Source organism: Macrotis lagotis, chromosome 4 (assembly GCF_037893015.1).
Source record: "Macrotis lagotis isolate mMagLag1 chromosome 4, bilby.v1.9.chrom.fasta, whole genome shotgun sequence".
Taxonomy (NCBI): Eukaryota; Metazoa; Chordata; class Mammalia; order Peramelemorphia; family Peramelidae; genus Macrotis; species Macrotis lagotis.
The window spans coordinates 123,717,940-123,739,829 of NC_133661.1; the positions used below are offsets into that span (position 1 = coordinate 123,717,940).

General features: G+C 36.4%; 1 protein-coding gene across 2 annotated transcripts in view; it reads left to right on the forward strand.

The window, feature by feature from the left end:
- Positions 1-21,890, forward strand: part of RASGRF1 (Ras protein specific guanine nucleotide releasing factor 1) — a 212,815-nt gene that overhangs the window by 5,995 nt on the left and 184,930 nt on the right. The window contains exon 2 of one of the 2 annotated variants that reach the window (XM_074231921.1): positions 7,386-7,388. The exons of the other annotated variant lie outside the window; for it this stretch is intronic. Within the exon in view, the coding sequence (XP_074088022.1) occupies positions 7,386-7,388 (3 nt within the window). The remainder of the gene's footprint in view (positions 1-7,385; positions 7,389-21,890) is intronic. 2 annotated transcript variants of the gene reach the window in all.

The following is a 21,890-nucleotide window of genomic DNA, read 5'->3' on the forward strand; positions in this document are numbered from 1 at the left end:
TCAAATCCGGTCTCATACTTAATAGTTACCTAGTTGTGGGGCCTTGGGCAAGCCACTTAACCCCATTTGCCTTGCAAAAAAAAAAAAAGCTTTCTCTGCTACATCTCACATAGTATTTTGCCTCACAACTCTAAAAATGAACTTATGGTATAATATTGGTTGTTTAAGTTATTTTGTGATTGTGTTTTATTGATTTCCTAGGCTGTAAGCTTCATGAGGACAGATAAAATTATCTTGTATCATCTGTATCAATCCCAGCACCCATCACAGTGCTCTGCAGACAGTACAACTTTTTTAATGAAGGAATAAATAAATGCATATTATTTCCTCTCTAGATTAATTAAGGGAGAGAGGAATTCACAGTAAATGGAACCATGGAGAAATTGTTCTCTTTAAGTAGTGTATCCTTTATTTCTAGAAGACTGGGAGTTTGTATATTTTGAATACCAAGAATCTTAGGGATGAGAGCACCCACAATAGTACATCCTACCTTCTGTCTGATCTCCCCAGGTCTGTGGGAGTTTTGAGCTTCTGCCTAAACCAAGCTTTAGTTCTCTCTTTCATGCAAGTAGCCAAGAACAGAAGTTAGCCCACTAATGTTTATTAAGTAGCATCTGAGTTACAGAAATGAAAGATACTCTAAGTATATTGCCAATATTAAAATGTTTTCATAAGGATTTCTGTCAATCAACTAGTTAAAAATCACAGATTTTTTTTTGAGTTAAAAGATGCATTTAAAATGACCCACCTCCATTTGCTAACTTTACAGATGAGGAGATTAACATTAGTAAGGTTAAAGGGTGGCTAGGTGGAGCAGTGGATAGAGCACCAGCCCTGGAGTCAGGAGTACCTGAGTTCAAATCCGACCTCAGACACTTAATAATTACCTAGCTGTGTGGCCTTGGGCAAGCCACTTGACCCCATTGCCTTGCAAAAAAAAAAAAAAAGACCAGTAAGGTTAAAAGACATATATAGGGTGATAAATGGATAAATGTTAGCACCAGAGCCTGGTCTAGAATTCTACTTTCTTGCTCAGAGCCATTATAAGACCAGGAAAACTACACCCCCCCAAACCCCACCCCACTAAAAGTAGCTGAAGGCTTTTAACTGTAGAGAATAAAAGCAAATTAGCAAAAATAGGTAATATATTTAGGAAGCACAGAGGTTCTGTGAGTTCTATCCTCCCTTGCTCTGATCCCACCCATGTCCCCAGGAGCAACCTTGTGCTGCTTTGCTAAAGTTTCTATTTCTCCCACCATGAAGTAGTTTTCCACCCACTCCCAATGAGGGGACATCTTGTACTCTTTACTCCTAGTTTGCCATATGGAAAAACTTGATATAGCTTCGCTCTCCTGGAAGAGAAAGGAGTTGTTGCAATATAATAATAAGGAAAGCATTCTTAGCTCTGTGACCCCGGCTTAACCCAGTTTATCTCAATTTCCTCATCTGTAAAATGAGTTGGAACCATTCAGACCAGCATTTTTGCCAAGAAAACTGCAAAAGAGTCAGCCATGACTGAAAAATAATTGAATGACAAAACTAGAGAGACTCTGCCATTTATTTTCTATTTATTTATTTTTAATATTTAATTTAATATTTATTTACATGTGACCTTGGGCACATAGTTTCTCTCCTCTAAACTTCAGTTTATACTTCTCTAAAATAGGAAGGGGGAGAGAATGAGGGGTGAAAAAGCTTGGTCTATACCTTTCAGTCTACATAAATTTGGTTGATGGAATCATTGTGAAAGCAATGACAGTTTTTAAATACATAAATTTGATCCCTAGTTTATTCAATTCTTGATATTATTTTAGGGGGGACATCACCTTACCACTGGGTCAACAAAATCATACCACAATTGGAATCCCAGGTTGAAAGGTTCAATCTCCAAAATCAATAGAAAAAAAAAGTTGAAGCATTACATCTTAGGCAAATTCCGTGTTAAAAAGCCTGAGTTTATACTCATTAGCTGGTTGGCTTTTGACTGAATAATTTTTCCTGACAGCTTATCAACTCATCAACTCATTAGAGCTGACCAAATTATTATTCCATTTCTTGGAAATAGAAAACAGCATTCTTCCATTCTATTTGGTATGATGGTCAGGACATTCACAGTTTTCCAGTTTACATTGACAATATTGCCATCAACCTGATGGTAATTTTCTCTAATAATGTTGTTTAGGTTAATAGCTATTAACATATCAAAATTGATTTAAGTTTTGGAAAGTAAAAATTGTTCTCAAGGCCAAATAGGGCTTTTTATGCCATGAGAGTGGATTAAGGAAAATAGTAAATAAGCAAATAGTTGAGTAACTAAAAATCATAAGATACTGTCGAATGAATGATAAAAAATGAAATTAAAGATTATTATGTTCTAAGCACTGTGCTAAACTCTAGAGGTTAGAAATGTAAAATTAAAATTCCCTGTGCTAGTTGTTGGATATGAAGAAACAAAAGTGAAACAGTCTCTATCCCCAAGGAGCATGAGTACTCAACTTAGTAAGTACAAAGTAAACTTGAGGAAGGACAACATGAATAACTGAAGAAATCAGGGAAAGCTTTATAGAACAGATGGCACCAGAGAATCCCTGATGAAGTTAAGGATTATGGGAATGAGAAATGAGTAAATGCCTTCTCTACCTGGTGAGGCAGCTTAGGCAAATAAATGAAGTAGACATTGATGGTGGGGGGGGGGGGGGTGAATGCCAAGATGGAGCACAGTTAGTCCAGTTTGGCTGAAATGTAAAGTATATAGAAGAGAGAAATGTGAAATAAAACTGGAAAAAGATGGTATCAGTCTGCCCTGAAGTGTCAGACTGAGTGGTTTGATTTTAGTTTACCCTGGTGTGTCTGAACTTTAAATATACATATGTGTATGCATATATATATATATATATATATATACACACAACTGTATTTCTATGTATAATCCTATGCATTTTATTTTATGAATTTAAAACATTACTGTGAGCAAGGGTTCATAAGCTTCCCACCGCATCCAGGACACACACACACACACACACACACACACACACACACACACACACAAAATTAAGAAACTCTGGTCTAAAAATAATAGGGAATTCCTAAAACGTACCTGAGCAAATGACAGGACTCAGACTGCAGCAGCTCATAGGAAGATGAATTAAAAAGTTATGACACCAACATACCAACATGGTGCTGATACCTAAACCAGGAAAAGATGAATCAGAAAGGAGAGAGAATGGAATCAGGGAGGAGTGAAAGGATGATGCAAAGAAGTGTTATCAGTGGACCAGTATTTGCAACAAAGAAAATGCAGGCTTGAAAAAAAGAAAACCTTTTTGGTAACTGGCCTTATCTAAATGTAGAATAGACTGTCTTGGAAGATTGATAACTAGCATTATTTAAAAATAGAATAGACTGTCTTAGGAGATTGTGAGATCCCCACTACTAGAAGAATTCAAGCAAAAGTTGTATGACTACTTGTTTAATATGTTATCATAAAGATTCTTTGCTTGGGGCGGCTAGGTGGTGCAGTGGATAGAGCACCAGCCCTGGAGTCAGGAGTACCTGAGTTCAAATTCAGCCTCAGACACTTAATAATTACCTAGTTGTGTGACCTTGGGCAAGCCACTTAACCCCATTTGCCTTGCAAAAACCTAAAGAAAAAAAAAAAGATTCTTTCCTTAAGTATGGATTGGACCGGTCACTCCTGATAGATGTTCCAACTCTAAAATTCTATGATTGTTGTGATTACTGACAAAGTTTAAAAACTGATTAGATATGGAAAGGATTAAAGGATAAGGAAGAAACAAAGATGATGCTGAGGTTATGAATCCCAGGGATTCAAAGTGCCTTCAACAGCTATCACTGCTTATGCAATTCTTTAAAGTTTACTAAGTGTTTTACATATATTATATCATTTAATCCTCACAACAGCCCTGTGAAGCAGATGCATATTTTACAGATGAGTAAACCAAGGTAGGCAGTTGGTTAAGTGGCTTACTTAGAGTCACAAAAGAAACTGAAGAAGAATTTGAACACAAATCTTCCTGACTCCAAGTCCAGTATTTTTTTTAATTTTAGAAAGGTTTTATATATTTTGAGTTTTACAATTTTCCCCCCAATCTTGCTTCCTTTCCCCCCACCCCCCAAGCACTATACCACCCAGCTTCCTATTTCTCAATAGAAATAGAGAAATATTAAGAGGAGCTTGAAAGATGGTCAACTCTATGTTGGACATGGTGATTTAGAAATGCCAGTAAGAAATCAGACAGAGATGTTCAGCAAGCAGCTGGTGATGTATGCCTAGAATTCAGAAGATAAATTGGGGCTATTTATAAGTAAGATGTGGTGGTCATCTATTCAGGGGCAGTCAAGTGGTACAGTAGACAGAGCATCAGGTCTTGAGTTGGGAAGTTGCTACCCCACTGGGGACCCAAGTGACCAGTTTGAATTGAACCATGGAGCTCCTTCCTTCCTTCCTTCCTTCCTTCTTTCTTTTCTTCCTTTCTTCCTTTCTTCCTTTCTTCCTTCCTCCATTTCCTCTCTTTCTTCCTCCCTTCCCCCTCCTTCCCTCCCTCCCTCTCTCTCTCTCTCTCTCTCTCTCTCTCTCTCTCTCTCTCTCTCTCTCTCTCTCTCTCTCTCTCTCTTCCCTTCCCTTCTCCCTCCTTTCCTTCTTTCCACATAAAAATCATGTGGACATGCTCTGCCCAAAGAAATATAAATTTTGATCATTGAAACTACAGAGATATATTGGATCTCATGGGCTATATTTCTTTTATATGAACCATGCCTTAAACCCAATTCACTCTGTCTATGATTGGCTGGTCAATAATATGTCCTAACCCAAGTCTCACTTGGCCACTGTTTGCATTCTGATGGTTCAGAGTGAGTAAATAGCAATTGTTTCTGTTTTGGTCAGAAACCCTGAAGATCTTTCCCTCCCAGGCTGATTTTTTTTGACAAAGTAAAAGAGACCATTCTTTGTCCCATTTTTACTAGTCTTAATTACTGAATGGACATTGCCTCAGACAAACTGAGACCTAGGAAAGACCTTAGCTTAAAAAGGTCAAGGCCTCCCACTGCTTGTAGGGCCATCTCTAGTCATCCTGGTTTATATCTTGGCACTGGACCCAGATACTCCAGAGGAAAGAGCGAGGCTGGTGACTTTGCATCGTCCTCCTTCACTTGAATCCAATTCATCTGCAAGTCATGACATCTCCTTCCTGGTGTCATGGTCTTCTTCAAGAACAGACAAACAACAACTCTGCCCTTAACAAGACCCTTGATAAACAAGACCCAGTAGCCTCAAATGACTTTTAGAAAAGTGTATTTACTAAGCAGATATAGAAGAATAATTGCGACAAAATATTTCCCTCAAATGGGGGAGATAATGCACCCTATACATATATACTGTCCCTTAGGAGATGGGTTTAAAACATTGTACAATAATGTGAGACATCTATTGCAAAGGGATAGCTTACAGTTACTTGTTACTAGAATTCCTTTTCTTCATTTGCTGAGTTTTAATGAGGTTTCATAACTCTCTGATAGATAATAGAGGTCTTTGTAGGACCCATAGTGAGGATTTTTCTTTATCACAAGTAGTCATGATCCTTAAAATTGCTACCATTTTCAGGAAAAAATTTTCCATAACTTGCTACAAGCACTGCTTCTGTCATAGATCTTTGTCTTTCTGACAGCTATTCTTCCTAGTTATTAGACTTTACTAATGACGCCCTTAGCCAGAGGGAGCTCTGATGGGAAATTAGGACCACCTGAATTCTCAAGATGCATAGGGGCAGGGAAGATGGAAAGAAAAATTCTCTCATCTCTCCAAGAAATTCCCACTCCAAGACTTGACTAAAGACACTAGAGTGACCTTCTATTGGACTTTGTCTTTCTAAATTTGTTAGTTATTTTTACTGGGACTATATCTAATTCTCTCAATAATAAAAACATTTCCTTTGTGGTCTCAGCTGACTTTATCCAATGACCAGAGCATTTTTCCATCTCTCAAACAGATTAAGAACTTGCTCACTTATGCTTTTGATTGACTGATTGAACTATCTGAGACTTCCATTGTGGTTGTCATTTTTTCAGTTCTATCTGACTTTTTATAACCCCATTTGGAATTTTCTTGGCAAAAGAACTGTAGTAGTTAGTCATTTACTTCTCCAACTCATTTTTAAAGAAGAGGAAATTGAGATTAATAGAGTTAAATGACTCCTTCAGAGTAACACAGCTAATGTCTGAAGCCAGTTTTGAATTCAGGAAAAGGACCCTTCCTGACTCTAGGTCCAGAATTCTATCCTCTTAAGGATAAATATACTTAAGGGAAAATAACCTTATTGGCCAAACACTACTGGTGATTCACCATGACTATGATATGGGCACAGAAAAAAAGCAGAACCTTCAATTATACCTTCTTTTGCATGTTAGCTAATCACACTGACCTGCTGTGTTTTTTTCAGTCATTTATCTGACTTGCACACACCAGTAAGGTCTATCAAATAACACATGTATATAATTATAGCTATAGCAACTGAAAAGGCAAGCTTCTTCCAGTGCTTGTCTTATTTTTTTTTAAAGCTGGTTTTCTGGTGATTAGATTTATCTGGATTCAGCTAATGGTGGCAACCAAATCAAATTAAAGGGACTAATCTTCCCTTAATATAAACTTTCAGAGAATTCTCCTGGGGCATTAATTAAGGCTTTCTACCATGTCATCTGAAATGCAGACAAACTAAGTGGAGAGTGAGTTACACTAAAGATGAAAAGCTCTCAGTTTCACTGCCATAATGGAGTTAGATTTGGGTTTTAGTCCCAGACCCACAATTTCTTAGCTTTGAAACCTTGGGCTAGCCATCTAACTTCTCCAGGCATCACTTTCCCCATCTGCAAGAAGAAAGGATTGATTTAAATGGTTGCTAAGAATCCCTCCAGATTTAATATTTAAGATTCTCTTACTTGCTTCTAGTTTTGTCTCAAAATGCCTTGAGAAATTTGTATAACATTTCTATGTCTGTATCTCCCTATTTGTCCACCAACTGACTACATATTTCCTCTAGTTATTTCAAAGAATGTCAGGCTTAATGGTCTAACTTCTGTAAAGTGCTTGGAGATTATTATGGAGAAAAAAAGACACGAGGCTTTTTTGTCAACTCATTTATCTCCCACTCTCTGTTCCCAATTTACACATACACACATGGATCATAGAATTTCAGAGTAGTAATAGAGAATCAAATAGCTGAGTGGGAAAGGACATTTAAAGATTATATAGTCCAACCCCAAGAAGATCAAAGGATCATACACTTGGACCTGAAAAGGACCCCTCTCTTGCTTTATATTTGAGGAAATAGATTCAGAGGGGATAAAGGGTCTTCCACAAAGTCATGAAGCAAGTGAGCAGCAAGACTAGAACTCATTTCTTCTGACTACTAATATAATACTGATTCTACTACAATGATCTTCCCAAAAATTAGCTTGATAAACTCATTAAATACCTGATTTGTATCACACGTACTACACTCTAGGGGAGATTATAACAAAAATGAAATAGACTCTGTCCTCAAGGAGCTTACATTTCATTGAGGGAAAAAACTATCATGAATACAAATAAGTACATTTAGGTCCCAATTAGTGTGAATAATAAAACCTGTGAAGTAATCATAGGTATTTAATTTCTCATTCTTTGAAGTCATAATTTGGGAAATAAACAGTGCAAATTGGAAATATTTGGACATTTTGGCCACTTCTTGGGATGAATCATTCATACTAATTTGTATCTCACTATCTTGTAAATAAATTGCTATTGTATATATATATATATATATATATATATATATGCATACATACATATATTTGAAGCAAATATTTTTCACAAAGCTTACATATGCAGTGAGAAGAAGATCTTTGAATAGTATTTAAAATACCTAAACTGAAATAGAACATCATTTTTATTTAACAGCAATTTGAACCCTCTTTTGAGAAATAATTTGGTTCATAGAAGTAGTGCCAGATTTGGACTCGAAGGATTTGGGTTCAAATTCAGTTCTGTTTTTTATTAACCACTTGATTTTGGCATTTCATATGATGTTTGCTGGTCTCAGTTCTTTTCATCTGTAAAATGATGGACTTACACTAGATGATTGCCAAAATACTTTGAGTTTTAACTCTATGATCATTTTTAGAGGAAATGTAAAAATCAATTTCCTACTTTCAAGTAACTTAAAATCTAGTTTGGAATATACAGTATTCAAATTAAAATCATTCTTCCAAAACCAAGTTTAAATTAATCTAAATAGTAGATTAAATAAAAGTACCCAACAGTTCAGGAATTATATATGGAAGGTGGGGCGGCTAGGTGGCACAGTGGATAAAGCACCTACCTTGGAGTCAGGAGTAATTACCTAGCTGTGTGGCCTTGGGCAAGCCACTTAACCCCATTTGCCTTGCAAAAAACCTAAAAAAATTATATATGGAAGGATAACAAAAGAATTTTAATGAAGAAAGATCTCAAGAAAGACAGCCTGAAGGAAGTGAGTATTAATTAATGTTTTGAGGGGGGAAGGAAGGAAAAAGACATTGGTGACATAAATCTGCTGTCACATCAGAGTTCAGCAACAGTGCAGTCTTAGTATATGTTTTTATTCCCTTTTATTCCTTCTTCTACCACCTTGTACCATTAGCAAAAATCAAGAATGCTCAGTCATAGCAATACCAAAAATGCCATGCAATCATGGCAGCCACAACTTTCCTCTCTGGCAGTGGCTGTTAAAATATAACATGGCCATTCAGTTAGGTACAGTAGAAAGAGTATTTGATCTACAGTTAGAGATTCAGGCATTTTTCCAACTGTATGGAACTTTTCATGACCCATTTTGGGGTATTCTTGGCCAAGAAACTAGAATAGTTTGCCATTTCCTTCTCCAGATCATTTTAAAGATGAGGAAACTGAGACAAAAAGGGTTAAGTGACTTGTCCAGGGTCATGCAAATAGTAACTGAGGTCAGATTTGATCTCAATAACATAAATTTTCCTGACTCCAGATTCAACACTCTATGCACTGTGGTATCATCTAGTTGCCCAAGAGTCAGAGTACCTGGATTCATCCTAGTTCTTCCACTCATTTTTGTGGGACCTTGGAAAAATCACTTAGTTCTTAAGGCCTCATTTTCTTCACCTGAAAAATGAGAGGGTTAAATTAGATGACTCTAATGTTCATTCTATTTCTAGATTTATCATCTTTTAAAACTATTGGAAATCAAAGATCAAATCCAACAAGATATAAAAAAATAACAATAATTGATAATTATTTATACAGCATTTTCAAATTTGCAAAGAATTTTACCTATAATATTTCCTTTCAGATACATGACTCTTCAAGACATTATTATCCCCATTTTATAAAGGAAGGAAATGAGTTTCAATGAGGTTTAGTGACTTGCCCATGGTATAGTTAATGAGTATCAGAGTCAGGATATGAATTCAGATATTCCTAATAAAAACTCCAGCAATCTTTGCACTAGTTATACTATGCACAGACAAGAAGTAAAAAAGATCAACTGCCTTTTCACATAGACTGAGGTGAAGGAAGGTGTACAAATGCCAATAGATCTGTGAAAACCCTTCTGATGAGGGGTTAAGAGTGGCTAGGACTGAGCCCTTTGTCTCAAATGCAAAGCAAATAAGGACATGGTGTTCCAAAAAGAGAAAGAGGAAGAAGATAATACAGGACAAGACAAGATGAGGAAAATCTGAAGGGCTTACTAGAGAAGAACCTTCTCTAAACTTTTTCATTATTTACTTATTTACATATGTATAATATATGTTATATTTATAAAATATATTATTAATGCTATATTAATAACTAATGGTTTCGTTTATTGTAAAATAAGTATATTAATTACAATTATTTATATTTATTAATAACTGCACTTCAGTATAATTTATTTTATTTGTAATAATATATATTTTATTTTATGTTACTAAAAACATTATTTTGTTCATTGGCTTTATTAGGCTCCCAAAGGGACCCATGGCCTAAACAAGGTTAAGAAAATCTGACTTGAGCAGCTAGGCGGCACAGTGAATAAAGCACCAGCCCTGGAGTCAGGAGTATCTGAGTTCAAATCCAGCCTCAGACACCTAATAATTACCTAGTTGTGTGGCCTTGGGCAAGCCACTTAACCCCATTGCCTTGCAGGGAAAAAAAGCAAAAAGTAGGAAAGAAAATCTGTTCCAACTCTCATCATCACAATTATTAGCCACAATTCTAGAGGATTCATGATGAAAGATAAAGAAGTGATAGATTCAGAGTGCAGAATGAGACATAACTTTTTTTTCCTGGATGTGGCCAATGCTGAATTTTGTTTTGCTTAAAATTGACTATACATGTTGCAGCAGGGGTTTGGAATTTATTGTTTTCTCAGCTGTGGGAGGGGGTAGAAGAAAGGGGGAATTTGAAAAAAAATTAACTTCAAAAATTTTATTTGATTAAATATCCAATTTTTAAAAACATAAACCCTCTGTCCTAAAGAGTTAATAAGAGTAGGATAAAGTCAGATTTGGTGGTGAGAAAAGTGGGAGACAGGATGAAGGGAAAGGTTGGAAGAAGGAATTGTTATTCCAGGGGCTCAACAATCTTTAATTTAACCTGCTATGATAATGAGGATGAGATGCTATAAATACGCTGAAAGAATACCCTGGCCTTTTCAATACACCTCTAGACTCAAGAAGAGGTTAAAGATGTTTCCTAAATTTGGAAAGTAAAACCATTCCCTGACTTTTGAGATTTAACATGAAAGATTTCAAGACCACAAAATATAAGAATGAGAAAATCTGAAAGACTTTTGGTGATCTTAGAATTTAGAGCTAAAAGAGACTTTAGAGATCATCCAGCTCATGTCCATTTCATTTCACAGATGAGGGAACCAAGGATTAGAGAGGTAAGATGACTTCTTGTCCAAGGTTACATAGCTAATAAATGGTAAAGCCAAGACTTCAAGCCTAAAGTCTCATTACTCCCAGGGCAGATTCCTTCAATGGCATTACATTTCATAAAACACTTTTCCCCATCATGAAAAGATTCTTTTTTTAATGAAAAGATTCTTGATCTCAAGAGGACTTCCCAGGAAATGGGGATGACCAGTCAAAGTAGATGCCCTTGCCCCAAAACAACTCACATTATTATAACTGAGGAAAAAAATAAAAAGAAAAGGGACTCTCAATGGAACTGCTAGTGATGGAACATGAAGCACACATTGAGAGAGAGAGACTATATTTAGACACAGTCCTTGTCAGGCTTCACCTCAGGCACTTCATACTTCAAAAGTGATATTCAGTAAATTCTCATTGAAAGTGTGTAATATGAAGCACCTGAGCCAGTGAGCCAGTGGAGTTTCCCTCAAATTAACAGGAAAAATGCTTCAGTCAAGAACACAATGCTGATCTGAAAGTCAAATTTGGCATGGCATACCATGATCAGTAGTGTCCAGGTCCTTCCAGATGCCATCATCATCACTAGGGGCAGAGCTCCAGAATTTTCCTTCTTCCCCCCCCCCCAAGGTTAGCCAAGCAAGTGTCCCAATCTCAATCCCTCTTCCTTTTTGACCCTGATTCATGACTCTTCCTTTCTTTCTTTCAACAATCATTTATTCATCAACATGGAACAACAGATAGAGTTCAAGATCTGAGCTTAAGTCCCAATTCTGACACATATTGATTGTGTGACTCAAGGCAAGGGACACTCTAAAATGATAAATTACAAAGAAGGTGCCAATCTGCCTTAGGAAAGTGAGTTCCATCATTTGGGAGTTCCCTAAACCAATGAAATCACAGATCCAATCCCTATCTCTTCTGTCATCTGTGTGCAAAGCATATTGCCAAACACTGAAGAGATGCTAATTTGGTGACATTTGATGATATAAAATATAAAAGAATAATAGCAAGATATCAATTTATCATAGGATAGGATCAATCAGAACTCAATTAAGAAGATGATAAAGGCAATGGATAGTGTGTCTGGCCTAAAGTAATGAAAACTTCTCTTCCTGAATTCAAATCTGATCTCAGAAACTTGTTAGCTGTGTGACCTGGGTCAAGACTCAGTTTGCCTCAGTTTCCTCATCTATAAAATGAGCTGGATAAGAAAATGGCAAACCACTCCAGTATCTTTGCCAAGAAAACTCCATATAGGGACATAAAGAGTCAGATGTGACTGAAATGATTAAACAACAAGATGAGAAAAGAGGCAATGTGATATAGTGGGTATAAATCTGGCTTCAAAGGAATACATGGATTGAAGTTCCTTCTCTGATATGCACAGGCTATTTCATTGTGGGCAAATCACTTAACCTCTTCATGCCACCAGGCCACTCAAATAAAACATTTCAAAGATGAAGATCTGCATTGATACAGGATATTCCCCATTCCAATTAAATTAGTTCCAGTTCCTTTCCCCACCAAAAAAGATGATAAATTATAGTTGTAGAAACCCTCACATCACTGCAAGTTGCAATACTTTAGCAGTTACCAAATTCCATTATATAACAGAAGACTGCTTCCTTACACAAATAATAAAATCAAACCCCCTATACTGCAAATATAGGCCTTATAATATCCTTGAGCCTTTAACAAAGAAATTGAGAAAAATCTTTGTGGCAAATTTCTTTAATTGAGGTTTAATTTTCAAGATAAATAGAGAATTTAGTCAATTTTATAAGAATAAGTTCCATTCCCTAGTTAATAAGTGGTGAAAGGATATGAATAGGCAATTTTCAGAAGAAATATAAGCTATTAATAACTATTTGAAAAAAATGATGCAAATCACTAACAATCTGAAAAATTCAAAATAAAACAACTCTTCTGTCCCACTTCACACCTCTTAGACTGGCAAAACTGATAAAAGGAAAATGTAAAATGCTGAAGGAGGTGTAGGAAAACAAACATTTTATTATACTATTGATGGAGCTTTAAACTGGTCCATCCATTCTGGAAAGTGTTTTGAAACTATGCCCCTCAAATTTTTAAGTTTTCCTTTTATTAATATAAAATAAAGGAGGAAATGTGACCAAATGTACATAAATATTTATTTAAGCTCTTTTTGTAGTGGTTAAAAATGGAAACTGAAGAGGATACCCATAAAATGGATATGAATTATAATGGGAAAGCTAGATGGCAGTGGATAGAGCAATGGCTTTGGAGTCAGGAGGATGGGAATTTAAATCCAACCCCAGTCATTTACTAACTGTGTGACCTCACATTCAGGGCCATCTCCAGTCATCCTGATTCTTCTGACTACTGAATCCAGATGGCTCTGGAGGAGAAAGTGAGACTGGTGACTTAGCATAGCCTTGCCTCACTCAAATCTAATTCATGTGCTTGTCCTGGCATCATCCTCCTGATGTCATGATCTTCTTTGGGAATGAAGGACAAACATTATTATTGTCATTATTATTAATTATCATATATGAATATGATGGAATTCACAATAATGAGGGAGATGGTTTAAAAAAACTGGGAAACTTATACAAACTGATGCAAAATGAAGGGAGTAGAACCCAAAGAATAATTTAACAATAACAACAAATAACTTTAAAAGAGTTAAGAATTCTTATTAACACAAATTCCAAAGCAATTCCAAAGGACTCCTGATGAAATGTTCTATCCACTTCCAGACAGAAAAATAATGAACTCAGAGTATAATGCTCTGAGCATACAATGCAGTAAGAAGAATAACAAGTTCATACAAATATATGTGATACAAGATAGACTACCATAAGGGGCAAAGAAAAAACTCAAATAGCATCTTATAGGAAAATATGAGGAGAAAGAAATCACTTTCTACTGGGGATATAAGGAAAGAAAGCTATTCCAGGATGAGATGGAACCTGAACCAAGCTTTTGAATGATAAGACATCAACAAGTAGTAATACAAAAAGAATGCTTTCCAGTCATGTGGATATCTTCATTAATGCTTGGAAGCACAAAGGGGCAAGAACAACTACAAGTAACAGTTTTAGGTTCATAAAGACTACCTCACCACAAGTGGAGAGGAACTGGGACACTAATAAGAAAGAACCAGGCTGCCTTGGTCTGCTCTCAGCTATGTCTTCTTCATGTGACAGTTCAGAGCTTCAACTTATACTCCTTGTCATAAAATGGGTTCTTGTTTGTTTGGTTGTTTTTTGTTTGTACTAGTATGTCAGTTTCTTTCTAGTCTTGACCCTTTCTAAGGCAAATAGATATTTTGGCAGTTGGTTATAATTTTTATTTCATCATCAGGTAATTTTTAAAAAGCTACTGTATACAGTGTACCATGCTGATCTCTGGAAAAAATGTAAAGCTACATGATGCTATTTTGCCCTTGTTCAAGGAAGAAAGAAAATAGAAGAGAGGTATAATACAAATTTGTATATGATGCATATGGAAAGGTAACAAACAAAGGACCAGCCTTGCAGTCTGGAAGAACTAGATTAAAATTCTGCCTCTGACACATGATGGCCTTAGCCTCTTTCTCAACATACTCCCCAATCATCCAGGTTTAACCCTAGGTAGTACAATATATAGTGTACCAGCCCTGAAGTCAAAAGGACCTGAGTTCAAATCTGGTCTCAGATACTTGACTTTTACTAACTGTGTGCACTTGGCTAAGTCACTTAAATCTGGTTATCTCATATCTAGGGTCATCCCGATTCATATCTGATCACTGGACCCAGATGACTCTGGAGGAGAAAGTAAGGCTGGTGGCTCCTCATTCAAATACAATTCCCTTGCAAGTCCTGGCATCATCTTCCTAATGTCAAGATCTTCTTCAATAACAAAGAACAAAAACTCATCAAAAAAAAAAGAAAGAAAAATATCATCACAGTCTTCTCACTCAAGCACCACACATCCAATCCCGTGTCAAATCTTGTCCTTTCTATCTTCACATCTCTCTTCTATATATGCTTCCCTCCACTCACACAGTTGTCACTTTAGTTCAAATAAATATTCATCACCTTTCTTCTTGCTGTTTTCAATGATCTGCTAGTTTGTTTCCCTAACTTAAATATCTCCTCACGCAGACCAACCTCCACTCATCTGACAGGAATTTTCTTAAAGCATAAGCTGACCATGTCATTCTTCTACTCAATATAGTTCAGTGGTTCCTTATTACTTCCAGGATTAAATATAAAATTACTATTTGGTATTTAAAGTTCTTCAAAATTTGGCCCCTTCTCACCTTTCTGTCTTTTTACTCATTGCTCTAATGGAACTCAATGAAAGTAGTCATTCTTGAACCATGTGCCTCTTCTCTCTCTCTTATCTAACCTTAATGATTGAATGGGCATTGCCTCAGTCAAACGGTGACTTGGGAAAGACCTAGTTTTAAGAAGTCTAGCTCTTCCACTGCATCCAGGGTCATCTCTAGTTTTCCTCATCCATATCTGACCACTGGACGCAGGTTCCAAAGGAGAAACTGAGACTGGTTACTTAGTGCAGCACTCCCTCATTCAAATCCAGTTTATTTGCTTGTCATGGTATCACCTCTCTGATGTCTTGGTCTTCTTTGAGAATGAAGGACAAAGGGGCGGCTAGGTGGCATAGTGGATAAGACACCGGCCTTGGAGTCAGGAATACCTGGGTTCAAATCTGGTCTCAGACACTTAATAATTACCTAGCTGTGTGGCCTTGGGCAAGCTGCTTAACCCTATTTGCCTTGCAAAAAAAACCTAAAAAAAGAGAATGAAGGACAAACAACAAAGAACAACAATCTGATTTCATGACAAGTAGGGAAAATTTTATGCTTTGTATTTGTATTCCTACCTCTAAGCAGGGAATGCCTGACACAAAGTAGGTGCTTAATAAATTCATAATGTTGACTGATTGATCCGGGTACACAGACAATACACACACACACACACACACACACACACACACACACACACTATGCCATTCTATCTCTATGCATTTGCACTGAATATCTCTTGACTCTGGAATGCTATTTTTCTATACACAACCCCAAAATCTGAAATAGTTTTATAAAGAATTGTATTACGTAATTTGTTAGAGGAGAGTAAGTCAGAAATGGAGTGACTCTCTTTCTCCCTGGATTCTGGAAGATTTATATCATATAGGACTTTGACAAAAATTCTCCCCACAGGAACCCAAAATTCCCCATGTATACAGTTTGACAATTTTCCCAAGAAGGTAGCCTGAATGTGAGGAAGACTGAGATAGATATGAGTAACCAGAACCCAAAAGAGAGGCTTGGGGTTGACTCCTCAGGTGTTCCTGGGTAATCAAAAACAAGAATACTTTGGGTAGATCTGAAGAGTGAGGAAATCAGTAATACCTTGTAGTTATCTCTGGCATTCCCAGAGAGTTACTAAGGTCAGGAAGCATCCTGGGTGGAGAAAATCTTTAATCATATAAGGTTGGATTTAAAAAGTGATTTTCCCCAAACAGTATAATAAATCATTTTCTCACACTTCCATCAATTGTCAGAACAAATTCCATTTTCTCACATCCTTGCCTCTCCCCATCCTTTCCCTCTGAGATTGCTTTCTATTTATACTGTTTATGTCTTGTAAGTACATATTTATTTTCATGTTGTCTCTCCATTAAAATGTGAGCTCCCTGAGAATAGAGATCTTGGTTTTGTCTTTCTTTATATTGCTGACATTTAGCACAGTGGCTGACAATAAGAGCTTAATAAATATTTGTTGACTGGGTTACTTGTTAATTGACTCTTGTTGCCTCAAGTCACTCTCTAAAAATAGTTTACAAAGGTAACACCATTCTGCTTTGGTGGAGGCACTTCACTCATACCAATGAAATCACAGGCTCAGACTCCACAAAAGAAAAATACAGAAAAGAAATACATAGATCTTTTCTCATATTTTTTTATAATTTCAAAATCAATTTTTAAAATTTCTATCTTGTTATCACCACATCCAAATGTTATTCATAAAAGACAAGAGCAACCTTATAACAAACAGCTGTTAAGCAAAGCAAAAAGGCATACTCCCCTGGTCTGACAGCATATGCCTCATTCCATACCCATAGTTGACCAACTCTTTACAAAGGAGAGGTGGAATATGTTTTATTATCAGTCATCCGAAACCAAGATCGATCATTGAATTGACTCAAATTCTGGTGAATTTTATTTTATGTTGTTAATCTAATTACTGAAACAACTTCTAGAATCCTGTAAATAATGCTCATTACAAAAATGTGAAATGACATTTTCTGGTTCATTCATTAATAAGTATTTTGTAAGTACCTATTTTATATCAGGGTCTAGGCTAAGTATTTGGGATGCAACAGAAAATGAAGTAGTCTGTGCCTTCAAGAGCTTATATTCTCTTTAAGAGAAATGTCATGTACATAGAAAAATAAATATAAAAACATGCAAAGTAATTTCTGGGAAGACACTAGCGAGTGGTGGAATTATAAGAGCCTTTTGAAAACAGTAGCACTTAACCTGAATCTTAAAGGAATCAAGGAATCTTATGAGATAGAAATGAGGAGAGAATGCATTTTAGGCAGAGAGACAATCTATAACAAAACAAGAAATGGGAGATATCTAGGTGGTGCAGTGTGGAGAGCACTGGCCTTGGAATCAGGAGGCTCTGAGTTCAAATCTATTCTCAGACACTTGACACTATGTGATCTTGGACAGATCACTTAACCCTGAAAGCCTCACATCCAGGACCATCTCCAGTGGTCCTGATTTATATCTGATCACTGTACCCAGATGGCTCTGGAGGAGAAAGTGAGGCTGGTGCCTTAAAACAAATTCATTTGCAAATCATGATATCACCTTCCTGATCATGTTCCTCTTCAAGAACAAAGAACAAACAACAATATAAAGAAAGTAAGTAAATCGGTTTAACTAGATCACAAAGTGTGAGAAGAAGAAATAATGAAAAGACTTTAAATAATGAAAGACTTTTAAAGACTTTAAATTTAGCCAAGAGACAAAGCTGGAGCCACTGGAGGAAAGAAAGGATGCTCTCAGATCTGTGCTTTGTGAAAGTCACTTTGAGAAAGGAGAAATGTTGAGAGCCCTAATAGCCAAGACAAAAGGAGACACAAAAGCCTGAATAAGGGCAATGACTATGTGAATAGAGGGAAAGGCATAGACCTGAGATATATTGTGAAATTAGATCCAACAAAACTTGGCAACTGGCTGCACTTCAATTTTCAACTTAAATCTTCTTGATCCAAAGAAGCAATTCAGTCACTGAGGAAATTTTGGAGGGTTTTATGGCCAGCAAAAAGAAAAAAAAAACTTTCCCCAAAGATCTTTAACCAAATACAACCAACCCCTGCCTCAAAGTTCATTTGCATGGGATTCTCTAAATTGGAGGAAATTCAGTACTCAATACCACTGTGATGGATGGAGTTGGAGTTAGCTTGGGAGAGGAGAACTCTGTCCTAGTTTCCAGCTTCCATAGAGAAGACATGTGCTCCCAGACTCTCTTCAGGTCCCTGAAGGGAAGGATAAACTCTATAAAGAAGCCAACATCTAGAGAAGCCAACACCTCGATTACGTTGGCCTTCTTCCCAGCATCTTTCACTTCCCTCAGGGATATGAAAAGAGTCAGAAAACATGTGTCTTCTGTCTCTCTTTAAGTTAGAAGCCAACAGAAGAGATCTCTCCTCTTTCAAGCTCATGCCAACTCTGTCCCTCATACAGGCATGGAATATTGAATTGCCAACTATGAGAAGAGCTCTATGCAAATGGGTTTGGGTTACACAAGTGTACTGTTTATTGTATTTATGCATGATTACACATAAATTGCTTTGGCTACATATTTCTTGGACTTTTGGCCAAAGACTCTTGGCCAGATTCAAGAGATTGAAAAATAGCTGGGAAGTAATAAAATCACATTCAGCAAAGTCTCCCAACTTGTCCAGCATATGATATGTCCATATATATAACAGGATAAACCCACCTATTCATCTTGTTATCAATCCATTTGCCTTTCAAATGATATAATATCTGAAAAGTACTTACCATAGCCTGACATACAATAGGTTCTTCATAAATACTTATTTCATTCTCTTTCATACAACTCTGACAAGATGATGTCTCAGAGTTTTCTGATGCTGAAATCTTGTGACTTGATGGCATACTCTAGGACTCTTCAGATTATTTCCCTGAAATATTCTGGAAAATGAATCTTAGGACAGAAATGCTAGTATAAGCATCTATTGAACATTCTGGATTTTGTACTAGACACCAGATGTATGACCCTGGGCAAGACACTTACCCCTGTTTTCCCTCAGTTCCTTCATCTGTAAAATAAGCTGGAGGAAAAAAAATGGCAGACCATTTCAATAGCTTCACCAAGAAAATCCTGAATGAACTCTTCATGAAGAGACAGACACAACTAAAAAATGCTGAACAGAACAGAGTAAGTAAAAGAATCCTATAAATTGTCAGATGGACCCTTCTTTCTTTCTATAACAGGGGTTCTTAACATGGGTTCCCTGAACTAGTTTTTTTAAATAGATAGATAGATAGATAGATAGATAGATATAGAGAGAGATAACTATTTCGATATAATTGTTTTCCTTTGTAGTCCTATGAATTTTATTTTATATATCTAAAAATATTAGTGAGGAACCTAGCCTTCTCCAGACTTCCAGAGGGTCCTTGATACAAAACAGGCTTACCAATCCCTGCTCAAGAATTTTCTTTTTTATGGATGTGGAAAAAATAACTATAAAATTTAGTTTTAGATCATTTATAAAGTGGAATGGCCCTAGAACAGCAAATCATTACCAAATCTATTCATTTAGAATGGGTCAGACCCATAAGCTGTTTCTTACTACTGAAAGACTTGTTTGAAGAAACATAATAGTTGCTTTCCATATCAAGGACAGAGAATTATTCCTTTTCTGCAACTATCTTCCCCTCACACACACAATGTCTAATTTTTCCTTAATAACATACCCTAGTTTGATCATCCCTGAATTTGTCTAATTGTTATTGTCTCACTAAATCTGTCAACCTTTTCCTTCCCAATTTAATCAGCCAGATGCCTGGTGAGTGTTTCATGCCTAAGGGAGGGATTTAAGAGGAAGGGTTTTACTTCTCTTATCTCCCCAAGCTCAGCAATTGGGAATGTTTGCTATAAGGTATCATAGCAACAACCGAAACAGCTGCAGCACAGGTGTGATGTGTTGCTGTCATTTCATAAATTTAATTTTATAGCTTCAACTTTTCAAAGAAAAGGTTTCATGTCTCAAAGTAAAAAACAAATTGGGCTGTTAAACCTGCAATTTAGGAATAGTGCCACCAGGTGGCAGGAAGATGCCATGATACAAATTACAAAATGCCTCTTTTTTTCAGATGTTAGTCTCTAACCCTTGTCAGATTTATAATCACAAATTTTCTGATCACTTATCAAAAATGCAATTTTTCTCAAAATATCTTATACTTAATCCTATTAGGTAATTATTTTAATATTTAATTTATTCCTTCCACTTTATGATTTTCCTCAATGCTGTTTCAAAATATAGTGAGTCAACAAGAAATTAAATGGGAACTTTGGGAGTTTTCTGAAACAAAGACCAGAAAATGATACAGAGCCTACCCAATATTTAGAAACTTAACCCAAATTTTATAATAAAGCACTTAAAAACCCTATAAAAGAAAAAAATTCAGATTTCTTCTCTGGTACCAAGGAAGGGCTAAAAAATTTTACAAGGATTTTCTAGATGGTGGGGAGGAAGCCATGTCCCTAACCCCTATGATGTGAAAGGGATAACTGCATTTTAAAGTAACTTTTTAAAGATATCAATTTTTATAAAGCAGAATCAACAAGGAGACTGCACTTAGATCCAGAGTTCTGGTTTCAGTTTTCCCACAAATTCACCATGTGACCTTAAATGCTATGCTCTGGACCTCGGTTTTCTCATCTAGTGCAGTTCCTAGTTCATGAGAAATCCTTAATTAGTGTTGATTGTAATTGAGATCTGTGAAATGAGATCATTAGACTAAATAATCTTTGAGAACTCTCCCAGCTCAGACATCCTATGATTCTTCCTTTCTTGTTAATACTCAACTTTCTCCTTGGCAATTCAATCCAAATCTTGAGCTGTTGTCTAAAGTTTCTCTCAGAGCTTTGCTCTCTCTAGCTAAGGGTGTGAAGATATCTTCTCCCAACTGTGTTGCAGGTAGCCTGTTTTCTCTACCTGAATCATTTATTCTAGCCACAGGAAAGACCTTAGTTTAATCTTTTCAATCCTATTCTACCCTCAGATTACTTTTTTCCTTTTTCTATACCCAACAGTAATGAAAGTGAAGAACAAAGCAACTCTTTAGCAGAGTTTCCACTGGGAACATAAAAGCCTTCATATCTGATTTTTCCCAATCAGAAAGAGATATTTCAGTTCAGTAGAAGAAACAACCCCACCTCATCATTTTCTTTCACAGGCCAGAACTGGCTATTTTGCATCTCATTCTAAAGTGACACATGAATTCTCACCAGTTGAGCTCCTATAGCAGCTCCTTGGTATGGCTTGCCTATGCTTGTTAAAGACTTCATTAAAAGGAACTGCATCATCTACACAGAGGGAATACAGAGAGGCAGCATGGTGTGGTGGCTAGAGGGCAGACCTCACAGTAATGAAGATTTACTATTCAACTTTGATCTCTGACATATACTGTGTTATCTGAGGAAACCACTTATCTACTCAGTATGGCCCCAAGAAACTCTCTAAGACTGGGTCAATCTGCATTGACAAAATGAATTTCTTTATCTGAAGGATCACTATAAAAATGAAATCCCAGCTCTAGACCAGGAAGAGATTTCTCACACATACACAAGAACATTTTTAAGAAAATCTCATAGCCAGACTAGAACATTTCAGGGGGATTTTACATAGATTTTTAAGTTGTTTTT